General features: G+C 32.3%; 1 protein-coding gene across 1 annotated transcript; it reads left to right on the top strand.

Annotated features, from left to right (window-relative positions):
• Positions 1-994: 994 nt before the first annotated feature.
• Positions 995-23,856, top strand: LOC143047140 (uncharacterized). The gene is made up of 6 exons (XM_076220089.1): positions 995-1,375; positions 4,310-4,422; positions 14,021-14,344; positions 18,300-18,557; positions 22,607-22,739; positions 22,836-23,856. The coding sequence occupies exons 1-6, from the start codon at positions 995-997 to the stop codon at positions 23,685-23,687; spliced, it is 2,061 nt and encodes a 686-aa protein (XP_076076204.1). The 3' UTR covers positions 23,688-23,856.
• The last annotated feature ends 348 nt before the right edge of the window (positions 23,857-24,204 follow it).

Below are 24,204 nucleotides of genomic sequence, written 5' to 3' on the forward strand. Positions count from 1 at the left end.
GACATATACTTTGACATGTCTGCAATGAGAGGTATATACTCTGACATGTCTGCATTGAGAGGTATATACTCTGGCATGTCTGTAATGAGAGGTATATAAGAGAGGGACGAAAGATACCAAAGGGACATATACTCTGACATGTCTGCAATGAGAGGTATATATTCTGACATGTCTGCAATGAGAGGTATATACTCTGACATGTCTGCAATGAGAGGTATATACTCTGGCATGTCTGCAATGAGAGGCATATGCTCTGGCATGTCTGCAATGACAGGTATATACTCTGACATATAAAAAAGAAGATGGGGTATGATTGCCAATGAAACAACTATCCACAAAAGACCAAAATGACACAGAAATTAACAACTATAGGTCACCGTACGGCCTTCAACAATGAGCAAAGCTCATACCGCATAGTAAGCTATAAAAGGCCCCGATAAGAAAATGTAAAACAATTCAAACGAGAAACTAACGGCCTTATTTATGTAAAAAAAAATGAACGAAAAACAAATATGTAACACATAAACAAACGACAACCACTGAATTACAGGCTCTTGACTTTGGACAGGCACATACATAAATAATGTGGCGGGGTTAAACATGTTAGCGGGATTCCAACCCTCCCCCTAACCTGGGACAGTAGTATTACAGTACGACATAATAACGATATATGCTCTGACATGTCTGCAATGAGAAGTATATATTATGCTCTGACATGTTTGCAATGAGAGGTATATGCTCTGACATGTCTGCATTGAGAGGTGTATGCTCTGACATGTCTGCAATTAGAGGTATATGCTCTGACATATCTACGATTCTCATTGCAATTAGAAGGATCAACTATGTATGCACTGAGAGGTTCTCTTATCATTTATTCTTTTGACTGAATTGTTTAAAATTGTCAAACTAGTACATGTGATCTACAGAAAATATATCAGAGTGGAATTTATCTTTGTTATGAAAATATCTGTTTGTTATTATTTATAGGTTTGGTATGGAAGCCGTTTTTTACTTAATCCCTTTCGTCAGTTCTGTGTTCAGCATGATGACAGAAAATGATATGCCAGAAATATTGTGTAAATGTTTTAGTGAAAAGGCGGGTTCGATAACCATAATTCCAGCCGACCTCATTTTATACACATGTGTAAATAAGTATCTTGCAGAAACCTGGTTAGAACGCTATCAACCACCAGGACTGATTGATCCTGACACAATCAACTGGTTTAAATCGCTTGGTCGAAAAGTCAGAGGACAAGAATACAACATTCGAACAAAGAGACAAGCAGTCAGAAGAGTAAGACGGGAAATCAGAACACTTACAGATGCACAACGGAGAAGATTTATTCGAGCTGTTCAACAATTAAAAGAACGAAGAGTAAGCGTGTTTAACAAATGTATCACTGAGTTATTTGCAAACACTTTTTCCTTTGTGCAATCTTTCTTTCATGTTTTTCAAATATTTCTTTTTAGGATTCAATTGCTTAGTCGCTTTTAAGTAAGTTCCGCAAATTTACAAATCTAAAGCCTCGGTCACACCTCATCGGATAGCTCGAACGGACGCCTAACGAATAACTTTTTTTCAATCCGTTCATGTCCATTAGACGTCCGTCCTTCTTTGTTATACGTTCGTCCATATCCGTTGTATGTCCGTTAAGCGGACGTTTAAACTTTTATCCGTCGACGTCCGTTCTGTCCGGTAGAAAATTTTGAACATGTTCAAAACTTTGAACGGACGTCCAACGGATAAAATGTCCGTTGAACGTCCGTTAGGCGTCCGTTTGGTATGGTACTCGTCCGTTTTGTTTCCGTTTTGTATCCGTTACGTGTCCAATATACATCCGTTGGAGGTCTGGAAGATAAATTCATCAACGGACTTCTACCAGACGTTTAACGGATGAGAAACGGACGTGTAACGTTTAAAACGGATGATGAACGGATCTGAAACGGATAAATGCCAATTGACAATTTCGCGTCAGAAATGCCAATTATTGGTATGTCAAATTTCTTAAGGTTAATGAATTCTTATTTTTCATAATCGATCCGAGTATAGGCATGTCTTCACAATCAAGCAGCTCTTATTCAGGCCAGACACTGCCCTTTGGCGGCATTTTGAAGAACAAAGCAAAACCAGTTACACAGAAACATTTTGAATATTTATGCGATTTACATGTATTATTTTTGTCGCCATTGATTTTTCCGTATATCTTGTTCATCCGTTTTATCCGGTACGCTTCCGTTAGATGTCCGTTTTATGCGGTACTCGTCCGTTGGGTGTACGTTCGACGTCCGTTCTGTCCGGTACGTTTCCGTTTCTCGTACGTTGCATATCCGGTGTGTGTCCGTTATGCATTCGTTACACGTCCGTTTTATTCAGTCAGTACATCAACGGATTTCCAACGGATAGCAATTTTGTCAACAGACAACTTTTATTTTCATCCGTTAGGCGTCCGTTCGTGCTATCCGGTAAGGTGTGACCGAGGCTTTTAAACATTGTTGGATTATTATTTAGACAAACTAAATATATATATATAGCCTATATATAAACAAGTCTAAATTGAAAACTACGTTCAAACCTATGATTGAGTTGCATAAAAACCGCTATTTTTATATGTGTGCATGTAAATAAAATCGTTGTAGAAGAGTCTAAATACAGCACAAACAACATTTTCCAAAAGACCAACATAAGTGAAAAAGTATATTTTAACAAAATGCATTTGACTAACAGGTCGAACAACTGATGTTCTTAAACCCTACTGACTGCCATTGACGATTGCCAAATAAATTAGTCACAAGATTTAACAAATGGATCTTTATATTAATCTTATACCAAACAAAAAACAATAAACGTGTTGCAAAGATGGTAAACCACAAACATGAGCTGCTATTTTTTTATACACCATATCCAGATTTCGACAATTAATGTCTCTTCAGTGATGTGAGGGATATAAACAAAACAAAACAAAACAAAAATCCCAATTTAAGCTGCTTATGCATTTGAAATAAAATGAATAATACAAAAGTAATTGACTGACAATTTTGACTTTATCAAAATGGTAAATTCCAGAGTAATTTTCCTATAACTGAATCGCTTTCAGCAAATATATAAATAAACACCGAAATGTCCAATAATTAACTTCGATAAGCTGTCTTCTTTTATTGCCCTTCTTGTGTTTCGGAAATATTTTAGTATACCAACAACACCAATGTGGAATGGAACACCATCAACATAGGTATTGTTTTTTTTTAAACATAATATACTTTTTTTCTTTTCTTTTTTTTAACTACTAAATTATTTTTTAGTCTTATATTTTTCCTCCATTTCTTTCTTGATAAGAATCTTGAGATGATAAACTTGTTTCAAATTTGGCAATGTTTTATTATACGTAAGTATGTATACCAAGAATATGTTCCTTTGTTCTCAAGTGATTTTGACAACACAAGTTGATGGACTTCAAAACACAGTGTAATGGAGCACGCGAAAAATCTAAGAAGTTATTGCAATGTTTATTTAATTTGTTTTTAAATTCCGTGCGTTTCCATTTTAAATTTAACTTTGTCATCCATGTGACATTTATTAATTGATATGATGTATTAACTGTTTTCTTTAGTAAGTAATTAATACTTTTTATCTTCTACGGTTTTTTTTTTTTTCGTTTTTCTTTCTGTCTTGAATTTGACCTGTTCGATTTCCATCTAAGTTCAAACAAAATGATTCCTTGATTCACTGAATACGGAAAAGCTCGTTAACGAATAAGAGTACTGGTAAAACAATTAATTAAATAGCAGTACATTTATTATGATTTTTTAATGCAATGGATTTTTTTATATTAAAGAAAGTCCATGTAAACTATACGTGTTCTAAGGCAAATTTTAGTCACTAAAGCGAATAACACATATGTTTCTTTTTTTTTTTTACTCTAAGTTTCTTTTTATTGAATTTGTTTCAGAAATAAAATCTTCCATACAACAAAAGGTAACTTATAGACCAAAATTCGAATGAAATAAACAAAAATACACGTATTTGTGAAAATGAAGACATAACAACAGTTATTGTTTACGACAATCATCCTGAAAAGTGTCACCGCTTAACTCGATAGTTATCGATAGTAGAATCTTTCGATTGAAGTCGACAAGCATAAATATGAACATATATGTATTTTTACCTTACTAACTACACATTGTTGACATCTACATGGAATTGTTTTTGTAATATCAGAAACTTTGTCTATCATTTTAAGGTATCGTACGGTCAGTCACCCCTAAAAAAATAAAATTGGAAAAAAAATGTCTAGATGCTTTCATTGAATAGATCGGATCAACCAACAGATACGATGCTTTAGCTAGTGCACACGACGGAAGGGCTCTTGGGTCGGCGCATTCTGGACCAAACTTTCCATCATGGCATCGGGAATACCTCAAACTGTAAGAAAATAATATAAGTTTCTTTGTTTTGTTCAAATACATTTATTGCTACAATGAAATTGTACACGAACATAATTGTAGGTCTACAACAGGGATGGGGTAATTGAAAATGTAATGGTAATTAAGTGTAATGCATTACAATTTTCCATGTAATTGAATGTAATGTGTAATTGAGCATTTTTTAAATTACATGTAATGGTAATTCAATTAATTACATTGAAAAAAGCATGTAATGCTCAATTACTTTTGAATTACATTTCAATTACATATACTTTTATGGTGTTAATGATAAGGATTTGTGTTTGATAATATAAATTGTAAAATAATACTTGTTTTTCAAATATTGATATCACATACTTTTTCATTATATGAAGTCTATAATTTATACTGAAGTTACAATGTATATTAATATTTATTTGACCTGCAGATGGTTTTTTTTTAATAATTATTATTTAATTACAAATTAAATAAATGTGAGAATCATATATTAGTGTTCAGTTTTTAAGAAAGATCTTTTAACTAAATAGATTGATAAGTAATTAATCACCTCGTTAAACAAAAACAAAAAAAAAAGTGTCGCTGTGAAAAATCTTTCTTAGACAGTTCATTTGTATTTAAAATCACTGCACACAATCATTTTGTCAAATAAGTATACACAAAAGGATTATAGAAATAAAAATAACAGCTGCAAAAACAAACAGCAATTAATCAGATTAAAATGTCCAGGGGCAATGCCACATGTATAGCAAAATATTGCTAATATTAAGACATTATCCATACATTATTTGTACTAAAAATTATTTTCAATATTGTGACAAGCACACTTTTTGATATTTTTAATGCAAAAAAAAATATTTATGATTTATGTATAATATCTTTATTTATATTATGTTTAATTTAAATGACTTCATTTCTGAGATGTCAAAATACCCTTTGATGTATTGGCAAGTTAATAGGAATCAATTCCCCCTCCTTTCAATATGTTGATCTTCTGATCATAGAACTTCCATGTTCTGATCAAGCAATATCTGCCACATTAGCTCCTGTCGAAAAGCTATTTAGAATTGATGTCAAAGTGTTCAGACCAGAGGGATTCAGACTAAATGACAAATCATTAAAATAGCTAATGATTATCAAATTCAACGCTTTTTTTTTTTTTTTTTTTTTTACGATCATAACAAATATTTTATTCAATCATTTCCTGATATATAAATACCTAAGTAGTCCAGGTCGCATACTTAGGGACCTCTGTATTTTAACAGCCTCACTTGACCAGGGAAAATTTCAAATGAGTTTATACACTAGTTTTACATACATAATGATATTTAAATAACCAATACAATTGATTTTGACGCCTGATAAGCATCACTGTATAAAATCACTATCGTATATCCGGTTCACCGAACAACCATGTGTTGATTGATTAAACTGGAAAAACTTTAAAATTTGATTGCGAAAATAAGTTATAGTTTGAATTGAAGAATTTTGATGTGATTAAATAGAAATTGAAAGTATCCTTAAATATATATGTAGGACTCAAATCTATGGCGGGTTCCAAATCTATGGCAGATTCCTAATCTATGGTAAATGTGACGTTACAAACGCCAAACAACTCAAATTTATGGCAGATTTTTGTTTCCTCCAAATCTATGGCAGATCTGGGGGAGAGAGTAACAGATAACGTCACAATTGAATAACGCCATATTACATCTTCGCTGCAGCTAACGATGGCGGAACCCATAGATTTGAACACCATTCAAGATGAAATTATTTTCCTGACAAAAATTTGCCGGTGGTTTTAAGGAAAATGTGACCTACTATTCCGAAGAGGGACAAGATGTGCTGTACCGGTCAATGCCCGCGATGAATAAGGGCACCGCTATTTTCAGTATCGCATATTTTTAAAAGGAGTTCTGGTAGTATTCTACGGTCTACGGCTGGCAAAGTTTATAATGTGAAAGATCCAATTACCGGATACAAATTTGATTTAAATCCACATCAAATAAAAAAGATGAATTAACGATATCGCTGAAATAAATATTATTTCAAAATTCAAACTGTATTTTGTTTTTATTTGTTACTTTTTTATTTATTTTTATTTTTATTTATAAAAAGCGGTCTTCTTGTTTGTTAAACGACTTATTAGTTGGTTTAATGAATGGATTAAACAGATACCATGCACAGTTTAAAAAAATGTTTATTTTTTACAGAGCACACCATTTCATCTTGAAGTCTGTATTAAGGTTGATGAATTTATAATTTATGACATTTTTTGGTTGACCATTATGGAATGCTTATTTCACAAATGTTTAAAGACATGTTCCCGTTGTCATATACTTCCTCTTTCGTAAGACAAGTCATTGGTCGAATATGTACTGTATTGTTTTCTTTTTGCCAAAAAAATGCCATAGATTTGGAAACAATAAAAATCCGCCATAGATTAGGAAACTACAAAACTTGCCATAGATTAGGATTGTAAAAAATCTGCCATAGATTTGGAATGGCATGACGTCACATTTACCATAGATTAGAAATCTGCCATAGATTTGGAACCCACCATGGATTTGAGTCCTACATATATATATATGGATTATAAAAAAGGATAAATCACATCATTATGTGGTGAGTACAAATGTATTACGAAGCATAATATATGTGGTAATTTACTAATGTAACTAATATGCACAGACATAGATTCAAATAATAATTACAAAAAAAAATTGTTTTTTTCTTTCTGTTGTAATATAATATTGTTCACTACTTTATACACAAGATACAATAAGATTAGTATATATTGAATCGAACACACCTTTCGTTTAGAGCAGTAGAACTAAGTACATCTTCCTATATTTTTTCGATAAAGAGTTTAATGTTCTTTTGCATATATACTTTTTGTCCGAGCGTAGCAGAAGAAGTTTTAATTCGTTTTTCATGTGCAGTTTTATTAAAGCCTGTATAGACTGCATATTCAGTTTAATTTTATCGAATTTGCATTTATTACGTATTTTCCAAATAGCCCATTTGAAATAAAGTATTATTGCATTAACAATAGTATTATTTGAATTCTCTGTACAAATTCCTAGTAAAATATCTTTTTCAACGAGAACCTCGTCGCTTATAAGGTTATAAAGTTGTAAATTTATAACAACCATTTCTATAAATGGTTTACAGTCAGGATTCCACTTCGTCAGAATTATCTCCCCATTACGCCAGTTCATTTTCACAATCGTAGAAATGGAAGCCATTGTAGGGATGACGCGCTACCAATTTTGCTCATGGAAACCGATAAATTTATCCACATTGCACCATTACGATCCTTATATGTCAGTTGTATTTTGTTACGGCCAGAAATCGCCTTTAAATTGTAGCCAACAAAAGACACAAATCAATAAGAAAATTTAACAATATTTATTATACAAAAGTTTACAAGAAGTATTACACAAATATTACTGTCAACTTAACTGTCAAAATATGAGTCCAATCTTTATCTTTATCTGTATCCGGATATCTTTCGGAATCCAATCTGAATATTACGTTCACTACTACGGTCACAATCCAGTATGATGTTGTTTGTAGAATAAAAGTGTCAATCCAAAGGCTATGAATATTAATGTCTATCGATGTCTAAGTCCAAATCCAAGAGTGAGTGTTTAACTTTAGTGTCTGTATATATATAGTTGTCATGGAAGATTCTAGAACAGTCTATAATGGAACATCCTAGAAAGTTACAACGGAAGTTTCTAGTAAAATGTAGAAGTTTATATAACGCATCTTTTATTAGGATCATTCTGGAAAGTTCCAATCATTCTGTAATTTTTCCAGTGATTTCTAAACTGCACAGTTCTAAGATTATTCTGTAAACAACTATAAGGCCATACAACACAAATTAGGCCAACATAAATAAATACAATAATTACAATATCATTTATATAACATAATTACAATATCATAACAATTTTAAAAGACAAATGTATCAACTAGCTAATGAGCATCAGTTAATGATCTTGTCTGCATTGATTCAACTTAAAACTGTTGTCTGATCGGTTGTCAGGTGGAATTTTCGAAAATTCATAAACATTTAAAAAAATTCTAATTAAAAATTTCGTGGAAGGGCAGACTAGATTTTTTTAGTGTATAAAGACTATAAACCCAAGTTTTCACACACAAAAAAATTATATTTTTTCAAAGATATGCATTTTCATCATCCAACTTGAAAGACTGTCGTCAAGTACTTTCGGTAAAAAAAAAAATAGCTATTCGAACACACCTTCTCTGTGTTTGTGACTCATTAGATAGGTATTACACTTGACCCATATATTTCATCTTTTAGTACTGTTACTTTTTTGGGTTATAAAGTCAATCTGTAGCTTTGATATATAAAAGTAATAGAATCTGAAGCGAGACGATGTATGAAATAACCTTACTTTGTACAATATCAAGACAAAATATTCAACTCAAACACGCCCTAACGTAAAAAGGTGCACTCGATTTTCTCTTTTCGATACAATTGTTACCCATTTTTTGGAATTTTTTTTTGAGTCACATAATGGAAGGGCAGACACGAAAATTTTTGAACTAATAGATTGATATGTTTTCCGTTCGTGGTAATTTTATCAAAAAAATCGGAGGTTATGCATTTTCTTCATCCAACTTGAAAGATACCCATGTCGTCGACTTGAAATCTAATTGTTCTGCTTAACTATATACTAGACAAATTGAAAACTTATGCAAATGGTGTTTTTAAAATAAACCACCTAGTAATTGAGAAGAAAATTGTAAATTTGTTTGTTTCTATTAACTTCTAATTTTTTGTTACTATAGTAAACAATACAGTACACATTTATCGCCTTCTCTAACAAAGAGCTTCGATTCTTTTGTTCTATTTCAACCGGGTTTCCGACTGTTTAATATTGTTACATTGATAAAATAAATGCTCAAGAGTTTCATTATTATTAATTTCATCACCTAAGTGACATTTTCCATTTGACATATGCATTATTTGCAGTCTGTTTTCTGTATATATAATCCGGTGTATATATTTCCATTGAAATTCTTTAACTTTTCTATTAATTTTCATTTTCCTTAGATTTAGCCAAATTTTTTCCCAATTTATATGCTCGCTATACAAAATTTCCCATTTTGTTTGATACTTAAGGGTCTCAGTTATGTTAATGTTTAATTGAAGATATTTCAATGTCAAATCCTTGATTTTAATGATTTTATTGATTGGATTTAAAAATTCAAGGTTTTCAGAAATTTTGATTTTGTTGCTTTTTAAAGCAGGTTGATCATCGTTATTTTTTAAAATCTGCATGAATGTTTGTGGTATGGAACTTTTAATTCGTAAAATTGAGAATGGAAATGGGGAATGTGCCAAAGAGACATCAACCCGACCATAGAAAAAAACAACAGCAGAAGGTCACCAACAGGTCTTCAATGTAGCGAGAAATTCCCGCACCCTGAGGCGTCCTTCAGCTGGCCCCTAAACAAATATATACTAGTTCAGTGATAATGAACGCCATACTAATTTCCAAATTGTACACAAGAAACTAAAATTAAAATAATACAAGACTAACAAAACCCAGAGGCTCCTGACTTGGGACAGGCGCAAAAATGTTGCGGGGTTAAACATGTTTGTGAGATCTCAACCCTCCCCCTATACCTCTAGCCAATGTAGAAAAGTAAACGCATAACAATACGCAAATTAAAATTCAGTCCAAGAGATGTCCGAGTCTGATGTCAGAAGATGTAACCAAAGAAAATAAACAAAATGACAATAATACATAAATAACAACAGACTACTAGCAGTTAACTGACATGTCAGCTCCATACTTCAATTAAACTGACTAACAGATTATGATTTCATCATATGAACATCAGTCACAATCCTTCCCGTTAGGGGTTTAGTATCATACCATCATATCATATATGAGAAGAACATAACCCGTGTCATGCCAACAACTGGTTTTTGAATAAATGTGTTTAGTTCCGATGCAAAGACCCTATAAGTGAATCAATATTAACGCCAAAATATGCAATCTTTAATGACCTGACAACTGTATCGTAACTATATCCCTTCTTAATAAGTCTATTCAAAGGTTTTGTTAGTTTTTGAGGTGAATACTGACACCTTTGTGCTGTATAAAGAATATTTCCATAAAAAATTGGATGTGAAATACCTGAACGTATAAGAAGTCTGCATGTTGAGCTATATTTACGAATGATGTCCTTATACCGATGATAAAATTTAGTAAATGTTTTGACTAGTTTGTGATATCGAAAACCCTGGTGTAATAATTTTTCAGTAATACATAAATTTCTCTCATTAAAATCTAAAACATTGTTACATACACGAGCGAATCGTACAAGTTGAGATATATAAACACCGTAAGTGCTTGTCACGTCACCATCTAAAAATGGATAATTAACGATAGGAAATGAAAAATCATCTCTTTTATCATAAATTTTAGTATTCAGCTTTCCGTTAGTGATATAGATATCAAGATCGAGGAAAGGACAGTGGTCATTGTTAGTATTAGCTTTATTTAAAGTAAGTTCAGCAGGATAAATTTCTTTAATATACATACTGAAGTCGTCATTATTGAGAGCCAAAATATCATCCAAATATCTAAAAGTATTATTAAATTTGTTTATCAGATGTTGTTTCGATGGGTCTTTGCTTATTTTTGTCATAAATTGTAACTCATAGCAATACAAAAACAGGTCCGCAATAAGTGGTGCACAGTTAGTTCCCATTGGAATTCCGATAATCTGACGATATACGGAATTCCCAAAGCGAACAAAAATGTTATCTAGTAAAAATTCAAGGGCATATATAGTATCAAAGCATGTCCAATTGACATAGTTTTTTTTTGTTTATTGCTACTAAAAAATGACCTAAAAGAGTTTGAACATATATATTCACATTCTGACTTTTTAAATGCCCATTTAATTAGGTGTGTGAATTTTTTCTTAATGAGAATGTGAGGCAATGTGGTATACAGGGTAGAAAAATCAAAACTTTGAACAGATTCAAAATCACCAATATAAGCATGCAATTTATCAAGTACTTCCAACGAGTTCTTGACACTCCAAAAGTAATTAATTCCACTATTTTCGAAGGCCTTATTTGAACAATTTATTATAAGATTTTTAATTGTACCAAGTGTGCTGGTGAGAAGAATAGACAATTTAGTAGTGGAACAACGGATTGAAGACGAAATAAATCTATATTTGTAAGGTGTTTTGTGTAGCTTCGGAAGCCAGTACATAGTTGGGACTTTCATTGTATTTGGCTCTGCTTGTAAAGCGGTAGCTAAAAGTTTATGTTTGTTACAGATGTCGTTTTCTGAAAATGGAGTCAGTTGGAATGTTGATGAATTGGTGATTTCTTTTTTCAGAACCTCAATGTAAAATTTACGTCAAACAATAATAATGTTGTTAGCAGCTTTATCGGCCGGGACAAAAACAAATTTCATGGCTAGTTCTTTTAGTTTATGTTTGATACGAGAAATAGGTTTTTTGTGGTTATTGTTAATAGTAAAATGTTCTTTAAAATGTTGAATACGTGAATATTCCATAATACAATTACGTTTATCTATTAATTGTCTATACATTCCATTGCACGATTCAAAATCTTTGGTATTATCGTCCCATATATCCCCAATAGTTTTGATCTGACTTTTTGAAAAGGAAGAATAAAATAAAGATTTGCCCTGAAATAAAATATTTGAGTTTCCAAATAATCGCTGTTTCTTTACTTCAATTTCGTTAAATATACCGTGTGTGATCTTTGTCAATTTTGACCACGATTGTAAAGCGCTTTTGAAATAATGTGGTAGGTTTTTTTTATCTCAAGACCTGAAAGGTCAGAACATTTACACAGAAAAAGTTCATCCTCAAATTTCTTATCACATTTTTTTTATCCAATTTTACCTATGGCATTCCAACTAGATAATGGCTTATGTATTATCGAATATAGAGATTTGATATATTTACTTTCTATCCAACTATCTAAATTTACCATCCCCATGCCCCCCTTTTTAACATCTAAACAACAAACCTTCCGGTCTACTTGATTCACTTTCCCATCCCAAATAAAATTCCATATTATCTTATTCAATTCTTTTTTTGTATTTTTCGGGTATACCTCTTTTTTTAACTCATAACCACACACTGATATAATTAAATTTTTAACAATAAGGGCTTTTCCAGAGTAAGTTAATTTTCGACTTTTCCAGACGTGAACACAATTTTGTACTTTTTCTAATATTGATTTCCAAATTTTGTCATTGTCAATATTATAACCATGGTGAATACCTAGTGTTTTTATGTTATCTGTTGTCCAGCTTATCTTTTTAAAAGTAGGTCGTCTGCGTTTATTTGCGCCAATATTTATTCCCTTAGTCTTTTCGTAATTAATTTAGAACCCGATGCCTTTTCATATTTGTCTAATATTTCAAAATTTTTTTTTACAGAACTTTCATTTTTATTAAATAATTGCGTGTCGTCTGCAAACATATTCAATTTGGTTTCTATTAGCTCAGCTAAGACACACAACAATCAATGAATCAAAAATAAAATTTGTAAATGCTTAAAGTATTTAGCGTTGTCGGTTGTCTTTGACCGTCCACTCCCTATTCGCAATGCATTCTGTAAACTCGTATGACGCACTAAAAATAAGGGTAAAGCGACAGCACTAAGACCACATCAACTCTCAATACCGACACTTCCAATTGATGACATGTTCATATAAAAATAAAAATAATAACTTACAGCGAAATAAATACATAATGTTCAAAACTAAATACTAGTATATTGATGTGCAGAGGGATAAAGTTACTGTGGAATTTCAAATTTACTTTCCACTAATTATCATGTATTTGAAGTACAGAGAATGAGACATGAATATAGTTTAATAAGATGGAAACTATGATTAAGAGAAAATAACTTTTAAACGTCCCGAGTCAAATCACTCCAGTTCACAATATACGGTAATTCGGGGTCAAAATATTGAAAGGAAGAACATATATAGTATTTGGAAGTGGCTTTCTGTCTACAATCCATTATGATTGACGGATATTTAAACAGCATTTCATTAGAAGTAGTATTCATTACTGATTCCCCATTTTGTTTTGTTTTTAAAACATTTATGCAAAAGTTACATTTACAAAAGTATACACTAGTTATAGATAATCCATAAAAGACCATCAGACGCATGACAATTTCATGTGACTGTCGAACAGCGAGCGGTATACTACTTTTGCCTTTATTTACTATGTGGCTGATTCAGAAGAACACATGCTCCTCTCAACTGCTGAATAATTGCATTTGTAGGTTCAGGATAAATTTTAACATTTTGGACAATTGCACCTCTCTTTCCTAGAAATTAGAATCATCCCCTGATGTTGATTGTATTACATTTTCATATTCAATAGAATCAAAATTTAAGAACTAATTTTAAGGTGATCTGTATAATAAAAATGCATTAGTGAACGACCAGTTCATTCTAAGCTGGGGACGCAATTTTGCATCTCCTTGTTGTATGGGGTTCAAGGTGTCTGACAATTGGTCACTTAATTTTTTCTCAATATTTCAGATTTGAAGCTGCTCTTCAGGAAATTGATGATCGAGTTACCTTGCCATATTTTGATAGCAGATTGGATTATAATATGTATGACCCAAAGGAATCAAATTTTTGGGGGGAAAATTTCATGGGCGATCACAGAGGTGTGGTATCAAATGGACCATTTAGATATTGGCGACAGCGTAATGGTGCATACTTAGAAAGAAATGGTGGAGATTCTGGTTCACTGATATCACCAAGAGGTATAAGAAATGTGCTCTCCAGAAGACGAAATATTGATATATTGTCACCTTGGGCAGCAAGAGGCAGATATGGTCTTGAAAACTACCATAATGCGTACGTATGAAAAAATTTACAAAATTTCATCCCAAAAGAAGAATTTTTAATCAAACCGATTGTCAATTTGAAAATAATGAATTAAGGCATTTTGTTTCTAGAACCACACAATCCAAAACGTTGTGTATGTTGAGTGGTAGTGTACATTATCATCAGCAACAGTCTTCTCATGAAGAAAATTACATTCTGCCAAGACTAACAGAGAAGTAAAACTATACTAAATATAAGCCTTTGAGCTAATGGTTGGGTCATTTATATCAAGAATGCCACATTATAATGTCTTTGTGATTTTCATCGTTGATTACTTATGTAATCCCTTTTATTAAAAGTGTGCAAATAAGCGGATGCTATTAATACATAATTAATTGTAGTACATAATTAATATTTCTGTTATATAATTTCTTTTTGTCATATCTTACATGTTTTAACTTTGTTGCCCTCTTTCCCTGACCTCTAAGCAAATGAACAATATTAATTCGTTCTAATTGCTATCAACATCATAGATACCACATCAAGCCTTTTTTTTTTTTACTTTCTAGTAAAATTTAAGCCTTTATTCTGTAATTGTGTTTCATCATACGTTAACAGTCCAACAGCCATCAGATTTCGCTAGTCTGTATTTGTATACTATACAAATATCACTTTATAGATCCGCCTACTGCCGGATTACATTTGTGTATTAATTGAATAAACTTCTTCTGTGTCGTCAGAATTTGTATTACAGTTTCATTCTAATGACGTATTGCTTGGCCTTGTGATAACTAAAGATTATTTTACGTTCTGCGCATAGTAATATTTTTAATAATCAAACAATCAGACGATGACCTGTACGTTGAAAATCATCTTACAATATTAACAATAATACATCGCTCAAAGTTAATTATATTTATAACATAACAAGTTGTCAACTATGCACATATATAATCAATGTTAGATACCCAATTGCGCATTAGGTTATATAATTCAAGTAGGTTTTTAAAACTGAGTTTTTGGGGTACAAATGATTTTCGATTTTAACCACAAAGTGAATGAAATAATCCTATTGGGTTAAAGCTCTTAGTCTTAATCAAGATGAGCTTCGGATTTTCAAATATTTTGGCCTCGAGCATCACCGAAGATACATTGATTGTCCCAGTTACATCTGTATGGTCTCGATACCGACAATAAGCATGTACAAAAGAATATAGAAACGAGTCAATACGCTCTGATAAATTCAGTCGTAAAATACCGCTTATATACGATGGCTACATATTCAACGCTCTTAATTTTTTATTCAAGAAATAATTCATAGAAGCAAACATATTTGTTGGAAATTGACACCTTTCCATGAGCCGTGATATTCGAATTTTATCATGAGCGTTAGCGAGAGATAAAATGATCGAATATCATGGCTCAGACCATGTGTAAATTTACAATAGAAAAATACGTTAATGCGCAAAAATCATTATTGAAACTTTTTTATTTTGATTTTGTACATTTTCCGAGCTCTAATGCATAAATTCGTTTTGTTTTGCCTCAGAATAAGAATAATTGTTCTGTAATTTTAACACGGCTAAATTGACATAGTGTTTGCTCATAGGCTACGATATATGTGGATTTACATAGGAGGTATATAAAGGCAACAGTAGTATACCGCTGTTCAAACTCATAAATCCATGGACAAAAAACAAAATCGGGGTAACAAACTAAAACTGAGGGAAACGCATAAATATAAGAGGAGAACAACGACACAACACTACAATGTAACTAACACTCACAGAAACGGACCAAGCATCAGACAAAATCCCACGAGAATAACAAATATAACATATTTTAACATCCATTACTGTGTATATCTCGGAGTCTGTGCTAAGTATAAATATATCGAGAGTTTTATCACTTTGTTTTAACAGAGCAAAAGGAACATGCCATATTTGAGTAGAAGACAACTTATGATTAATCATGACTTGTATGGTTTTCTTTTCACCTGAAAAAAATTAAGTTTTTTTTTAAAATGTATGAAATATATATAGCTTCATTTTGGTGGTGGTTAACACTTTTTACCTCTAGTATAATTTTTACCAACCACAATTTCATTGTTTTATAGTAAAGCTGAAAAAGTTTTCCTTTGTTTGAAACCAAGTGTAAAATTTGCCATCTTCCGAGAGAAAGAAATAGATAAAAAAAAAAAACATTATAAAATAACTGAAGTACAGTAAGGGCGAAGGTTGATACCTATTAAAACCTATGAACCCGTTTACACCTGTCCTAAGTAAGGAACCTGATGTTCAGTGGTTGTCGTTTGTTAATGTGGTTCATTAGTGTTTCTCATTTCTCGATTAAAGATTGAAATAAACAATTGATTTCCCCATAGGCGACAATGATACCCTTTTTTGTGATACAGACTCTAGAAAGTCGATTTTTTAAACGAAACCATGCTAGAATTTCGTTGCTTTTTAGACGTATTTTGTACTTATCTTCCATGCCTATCAATTATGCACTTAAAAAACGTATCTCGTCCTAGCGTTGAAAAGACATGTCATTTCTGTTAGGGCTAAGGAAAATATTTTATTTTGCCTGTGATATAATGCAGAATGCACGAAGTCTCTAATAATAAAAAATTACGAGCGCAGATATCAACCAATCAGGATAAGCCATACTCTTAATTCTGAATACCATGTTATGCTCATAAAATGGCTGCGCCCATACAATCTAATGGTGTATTGTAACCTATACGGTATTCAATACTTTCTAAAATCATGCAATTCATAGTGCGTTAGATTCACAAATATATACGTCACACATAAATCAGCTTCAAACCGTTCTGGCATTACTCTCTGAATTTTCACTTTTTCAGAGGTGACCCCAGTCGAAAAATGTAAGAAGAAAAAAATCTGATTTTTGTAGTAAATACGGTACTGCTAAAAAGGGCCTGAAGATAATGTCCACTTTCTCCGATGAGTCTTTATACGTCATCAAGTACTGATTAAATTGACACCAAAACCATCCAATATGTAACTACTACGATGAATTTTGAACAACAGTGTTAAATGAAACCATTTTCGTATAAAAGTACATTTTTGAAACAGATTATAACCATTCAAAAAATGAAAAATGTATAAATATTGGTGTTTAAACATCGAAAACTACTGAATGTCATGTCTGTGCTAATTTTCATAGTTTGCCATTCGAGTGAACATTCCAATGTTTGGAGGAGACCATTTCTGTACATTTTCACTAAATTTCGTAATTTCAATAACAGCACTTGTGTCGAGATTGTCATGTTTAATAATCGATTGTTGTATCCAAAGTCTAGACGTGTTTTTCACTAAATTATACGGTTTCACACCAAATTTCAAGTAAAACTGCTGTTTTTGACACTTTTTGAGCACTCTGATAAAGCAATGTCGACTCTGTATAGATTGAATTAAACAATTAATTTCCCCATAGGCGACAATGATAGCCTTTTTGTGCTTTGTGTTTGCGCCCATACAATCTAATGGTGTATTGTAACCTTTATATAGATTAGATCGTTGGTTTTTCCGTTTAAATGTTTTTACACTAGTAATTTTGGGGCTCTTTATAGCTTGCTGTTCTTTGTGAGCCAAGCTCCGTGTTAAAGACCATTATTTGACCTATAATGGTTTACTTTTACAAATTGTGACTTGGAAGGAGTTTTGTCTCACTGGCACTCACACCACATCTTCTTATATCTATCTATAGTTATAAAGAATAGCAGAACAAATTAAGAATAGAGTGCTAAAAGGGGGTGCTGAAATAGAATAGAAATAGAATAGAAATAGAATAGAAATAGAATAGAAATAGAATAGAAATAGAATAGAGTATAATTGACAAAGTAAATGAATAGATAAATAATAATCTAAAAAAATATCTAAAAAATCAAAGAAATGAGCTCCCCATCCAGACCATCATGTACTGTATTGTAACTTTTTGTAACATGTTATATCTTTTACAGAGTACACATTTGGGTTGGTGGTTCAATGCTTGGTGTAAATACCGCTCCATCAGACCCAGTATTCTTTCTGCATCACTGCTTTATAGACTATGTTTGGGAGCATTTCCGACAAAGACAAACTGTAGATCCTGAGACGGACTATCCTTTTGATCGGCGTGCTCCGCCATCTCACGCACCAAACCGAATTATGGATAATCTAGAAACTGGGAAGAGGAATATTGAGGGGTATAGTAATGATTACACAAATCAGTATTACAGGTGAGTAACAGCAAATATAGAAACTGTGAGCATTGCTAACAAATTAATACCCGTGATCTCTGAATTTTTATATTAAAGTTTATGTTTTGTTTGTAACAGGAGTACGTAGGATATGGAACAGGGCAAGACGTTCTGATATTCAAAAACACAAATGTCATTAGAGTAAAGAAAAAAGTAAAAAATGGTTATCTATCGATATAAAAAAATATGAAATATCCAAGGTTTTTATTCATTGAAATCTAATCTCTAATTTCGTACTTTCTAGGACATATTTTGATTCGAGCGTCTTTGATGTAAACGAAACGGGCATCTGGCGCAAATATAAAATTGAAATCCTGGTATCTATGATGAGTTTATTTACAACCACTGTGTCAATGCCACTGCTGTCGGAGTTTTTATTTCCGAGAGTACCGCCAACCCAGTAGTTAGCACTTCTATGTTTACACGAATTATCATTGATATGGTCATAATTATAAATTAACTGTTTACAAAACTTTGAATTTTTAAAATACTGTGGTTTTTTTACCCCAGGAATAGATTACCGTAGCTGTATTCGGCAAACTTTTAGGAATTTTTTATCCTTAATGCTTTTCAGGTTCGTACTTTTTTTGCCTTTGCCATTTTTTTATTCGAGCGTCACTGATGAATCTTTTGTAGACGAAACATGCATATGGCGCTAATATAAAATTGCAATCTTGATATTTATGATGAGTTTATTTATGCATCATTTTATATAAATACAAAGGTTTTACATACGGACTGGCGGATGATAGAAAAAATGGACGTCCATTATATACTATGGTTTCCGTGTGCGATATCAATGATAATTTTGTGTGTTCTGTATGTGTTCTGGACCATATCAGTATTTGTACCGTACGCGTATGGTCGGACCATATGAGTATATACTCGTTTGGTTATTGACGGGTCGAACCGTATGTGTATTTGGCCCATAGAGGTATTTTTTTTAAATATGTATTAGAAACGTTTCAATTATACAATAAAGTTTTTCTAAACAGTAAATATAGATTCCGCAGACAGTCGATCTTAGTTTTCATCGTTAATTGTATTCTTGTATGTATGCTTGGATGACATTTACTACCACACGGTATCATTATAGCATTTTCTGCATTTGCACGTCTTGGTTGTTCACGAACCTTTTCAGTTACACCTTTTGCTTGTGAGTTACAAGCTAGCCTTCTTTGCTGCTGCGTGCTGTGATATCGAGGTCTCGGGCCATGCCGATGTGTCTATTGTGTTTTTAAGAAGCTATAGATCTCCAACATAGTAACATGACTGCAGTACACCATATTCACAGAACGAATTAAATAAAGTATGGTCCTTACTTGAGAAGTCATCAGCTTTACACAATAAACATGGTAAATCACCAGACGCCCTGTCAACTACCGGTATACGTTAAGTAACAAAACTTTCTTTTACAATATGTGCATTTGATTTTGACATCTTATTGTACTTATACATATAGTGAGTAAAATTAATTGTGTGAAACTCGTATTTTTATTTAGTAAATATTTTTTAATATTAAAATATAATAAAATGACCTTTTTATTGACGTGACACATAGAAGGATCATACCTAATGAAGGGTTTAAAAGTATTTAAAGTAAACGTGTTAATTACCCCGACCATATGCGTACAGTCGGACCGTATGAGTATATACCCATATGGTTATGACCATACGCGTATGGTCCAAATACTCATATTTACCAAACTACACATCTATACATGATAAAACTGAAGGATAACTAAAATTAAAGCACGACTAAGATTATTATAAGCACAACTTTAAATTGAGCGAAATAAATTTGAAGCACAACTAAACATTAGAGCACACCTCCAAAAATTAAAGGCATAATGCAAAAAATAAGCATAACAGTTTAAATGTGTAGCGAGTTAACTAATAAAAATATACAGGAAAAGCTTAACTAAATGCAGAACAATAATCTTTCGATCATTGTAAATCAACTGTGAAAGGCTCTTCAATTTTAATAAACTATTTTCAGTCCTAAAATGGTCTGGAAGGCTGTTCCATAGAGTAGCATCTGCAAATATAAAAATTTTATTATCAAACTGTGTCGATTTAACAAGAGGAATATCCAGTATATTACAATAGCTGAAAGAATACTTGCCATCTTTTACTTTTAACTACTGAGATGAGCTTTTGTGTACCTGTCCTAAGACTGGAGCCTTTTGTCTAGTTTGTTTGTCGTTTGTTAATGTGGTTTAAATGTGTATTTTTATATAGATTATACCGTTTGATTTCCCATTTAAATTGTTTTAAACAAGTCATTGTGTAGAACATTTTAGGTTGCTGTCCAGTATTTCATGTCGTTTTTTTTTTCGCGATCATTGTTAATTGTTTATACATTGTGACTTGGATGGACATACATATCACATCTTCTTATTTATATTGAATGGTCCTTATACACTAATATAAGAATAGTATTTTTGAACCATTTAACAAGGGTCAGTTGAGACCACCGTTAATTAGGAATCAGTTCGAAAGTTTTTGGTATTACAGTGATTATCCAGTAACATTTGTGGTATCACAATAACAATGGCTAAAACAGTTTACCAAATTAAGAAATAATTCATGGAAGCCATAGATTGTTGGAAATTTACACATGGCCTGGGCCGTGGTATTCGAATTTAATCCTGAGCGTTAGCGAGGGATAAAATTAACGAATATCACGGCCCAGGCCATGTGTAAATTTCCAACAATCTATGGCTTCCATATATTATTTCGATTCTAATAGGACAAATACGATCATTAAAAAAACTGAAGCGAGGGTGGGCATGCTGTTCTGTAGCTTACATGTAGCTTACATGGATTATTTCGTGAACAACCGCTAGAAACAAATTTGTTTCATTTTTTTAATTCTCAAAACCAACAGTTGCCATTTTAATTTACATGTTTTTCTCGTAAGCTACCGTCAAATCCAAAGTTGACATTTCGTAACTAAGGAGCCATGTTGACTTGCTGAAATCAGTAAATATGCGAATACTAAAATAGAATACAAAATTAAACAAAACCTACCTTGAAAATCAATTTTAATACAATAGTATACGACATGTCGATGATTCACATAATAGAAAACTTTCAACTCTAACGTTTTCATTTGTATGACGTCATGTTTTGAAATGACTTAAAAGCGCCAAAAACATTAATAGACTTTCGCAGAATTTTATTTTATTTTTATTTTGTTGGTTCTTCCGAGCTCTTGTGCATTACTTCTTTTTATTATGCATCCGATTAAGAATAAAAGTTATTTTGTCGTTTTTTAATTGCAATTTTAAAAACAATAAAATCGGCAAAGGGTTTGCAAATATGTTTCAATACATGTGGATTTACGTAGGAAGTATATTGTAACAGCCATTATTATATACATCTCGGAGTCTGCGCTAAGTATAGATATATCGAGAATTTTATCAAAGTGTTGTTTACAAAGCGAAAGAAGCACGTCATATTAGAATTTCAGTTACATTTCTTCACCAACTAACTGATCAACTTGTAAAATATTTTAGCAAATTGCTGAAGTGAAAGGTTGTTAGTATGAAGTGAGTGTTGTGAAATTAAATTTAATACTAATCATCCAGTTCCAGTTACTAGTAGATGATGTCTTTGTCATGAATTTCAAAGAAAATGATTATTTACTATAATATGAGTCACTGATTTAGATGGTCTAACTGTGACATGAAAACGTGTATCATAAATAGATCTAATAGATGATTAGTTCAAATCATTTTTTTAATTCTATATTATTAAAACCTATGTTGGTAGTGTTTATATCTTATGCATTTGTTTGTTTAATTGAGCCATTCCCAATGTAAATGCTTTTATGTCAATATAACTTACTGGTCATTATTTGTAAATTTAATCCTAGTGTGATAAATAACTTTCGAAGATTGAATGATTATGCAAAACCTGCATGTATTTATGGCCACAGACAATTCAAATAAAGGAAATTTATCTAAAAAATACTTACATATTTGTACGGAAAGCTTTTATGTCATTGTGTGATTTTTCTGTAGATATGCAAGAAGTCCAAGAACATGTCGGCAATGTAGAAACCGATACCGCTATCTTAGATGTGGAGACTGGATCAGAGGACTTTGTTCTGCTACAAACAGACCGACGGTTCGAGCATTTGGTGGAAAACCAAGGGCACCAGGAACACCAGGGGCACCAGGGGGTGCAGGAGGGTTACCAGGGTTTGCAGGGGGTGCAGAAGGGATACCAGGTGAACAAGAACAATCAGAGAATAAAGATCTAGGGATAACAAGAAAATTTTCATCTACAATTACAGACAATAGAAAGAAACCACCACGTAAAAGGAGGTCAACGGGTGATTGGCTTGTGTACGAAACTTTCTTAGAGGAAAACAAAGTCAGTAAAATTGGACGAACAAAAAGATCGATGAATTCAGGAAGATACAATCAGAAAAAGCGAACATCTCACATTACAAACATGGACTCTTCCATGCAAAACTCCTTTTTACTGGATGGAAAGCCTGATATTAAGCGTTGGGTATTTATACCGGTAAAAATTGTCCATCGACGTCCATCTGGCTTACTCTTTGGCACAAAAGTGATAAAGAATAAACGTATTGTAGATGGAGTTGATGTATATTCTTATAACAAATATATGAGTTATACAGATGAAGAGCAGCAAGCAGCATATTCTCATAGTTTTACGTCTGGGTCAGGGGCAGACAAAGTATATGTTCAGGTTGACGGTATGTCATACAATGGAAAGTATATAGATTATACGATAGTAGATTCCAGACTCCCTGTAACCGAATCTGTTGCCTTCGTTGCTGTTAAAAATCCGAAACTTAATTCTAGCATTTCTTACATATCTGCTTACGACTCACATGGTCGGATTTGTCGCCCATATTGTCATTCATACGGGTCAAATTCAAACCAGTATGAGAAATGTTCCGGGGTGGTTAACCTGACTGAGGAAAAGCCTAAGCTATATGGCGAAGATGTCGGGGAGGTAACACAACTACTGTATAAATCTGGTAAAGGAGAGGGTTTTTCTAGAAGTGATGAAAACATATTTCTCAGTTTCTACTGCGACTTCCATGAAATTCCATGGGGAAAATGTTAGTTAATTATTTTGTGGAAGAATGCGTAGTTTACATTGCAAATATATGTTGTTCATTACTACCCGGTTTTTGCGCTTGAGATATATTTCCGAAAATCCTATTCAAAATTAACGTCTACATGTCTAATGGAAACGTCAACAAATATTTCCGATAACTAAAATATTTCTTAGGCATAAAACGAGACTAACTGTTAGAAATCATAAATATCATACAACAAGAACAATATCCTACAAATTTAAATCAGTGTGATGAATCAATCAAGAAAATAACTCAATATGATACAATTTTTTAAAATGTATGAACAAGATATAGAATAAAATCAATATAAAGCAGACTTCGTTTTTTTCTTAATGTGATTGCCTATACATGCAAAATTACTCTTGACTTTTGCCATGTAATAACAAAGATTTAAAACAAAATGAAAAAATAATTTATTAATTGTATGCCTTGTTCTGGATTAACCTTCAAAGGGAACGCTTATTACTAAATAATGGAAAGGCAATGATGTGTAAAATATCC

This window comes from Mytilus galloprovincialis, chromosome 10 (genome assembly GCF_965363235.1).
Source record: "Mytilus galloprovincialis chromosome 10, xbMytGall1.hap1.1, whole genome shotgun sequence".
Taxonomy (NCBI): domain Eukaryota; kingdom Metazoa; phylum Mollusca; class Bivalvia; order Mytilida; family Mytilidae; genus Mytilus; species Mytilus galloprovincialis.

Excerpts from the sequence above, each read along its gene's own strand:
- LOC143047140 (XM_076220089.1), top strand. The coding sequence starts at position 995 with ATGGAAGCCGTTTTTTACTTAATCCCTTTCGTCAGTTCTGTGTTCAGC. Across the intron at positions 14,345-18,299 it reads CTTGAAAACTACCATAATGC|AGTACACATTTGGGTTGGTG; the intron begins GTACGTATGAAA and ends TATCTTTTACAG. Across the intron at positions 18,558-22,606 it reads TACACAAATCAGTATTACAG|ATATGCAAGAAGTCCAAGAA; the intron begins GTGAGTAACAGC and ends ATTTTTCTGTAG.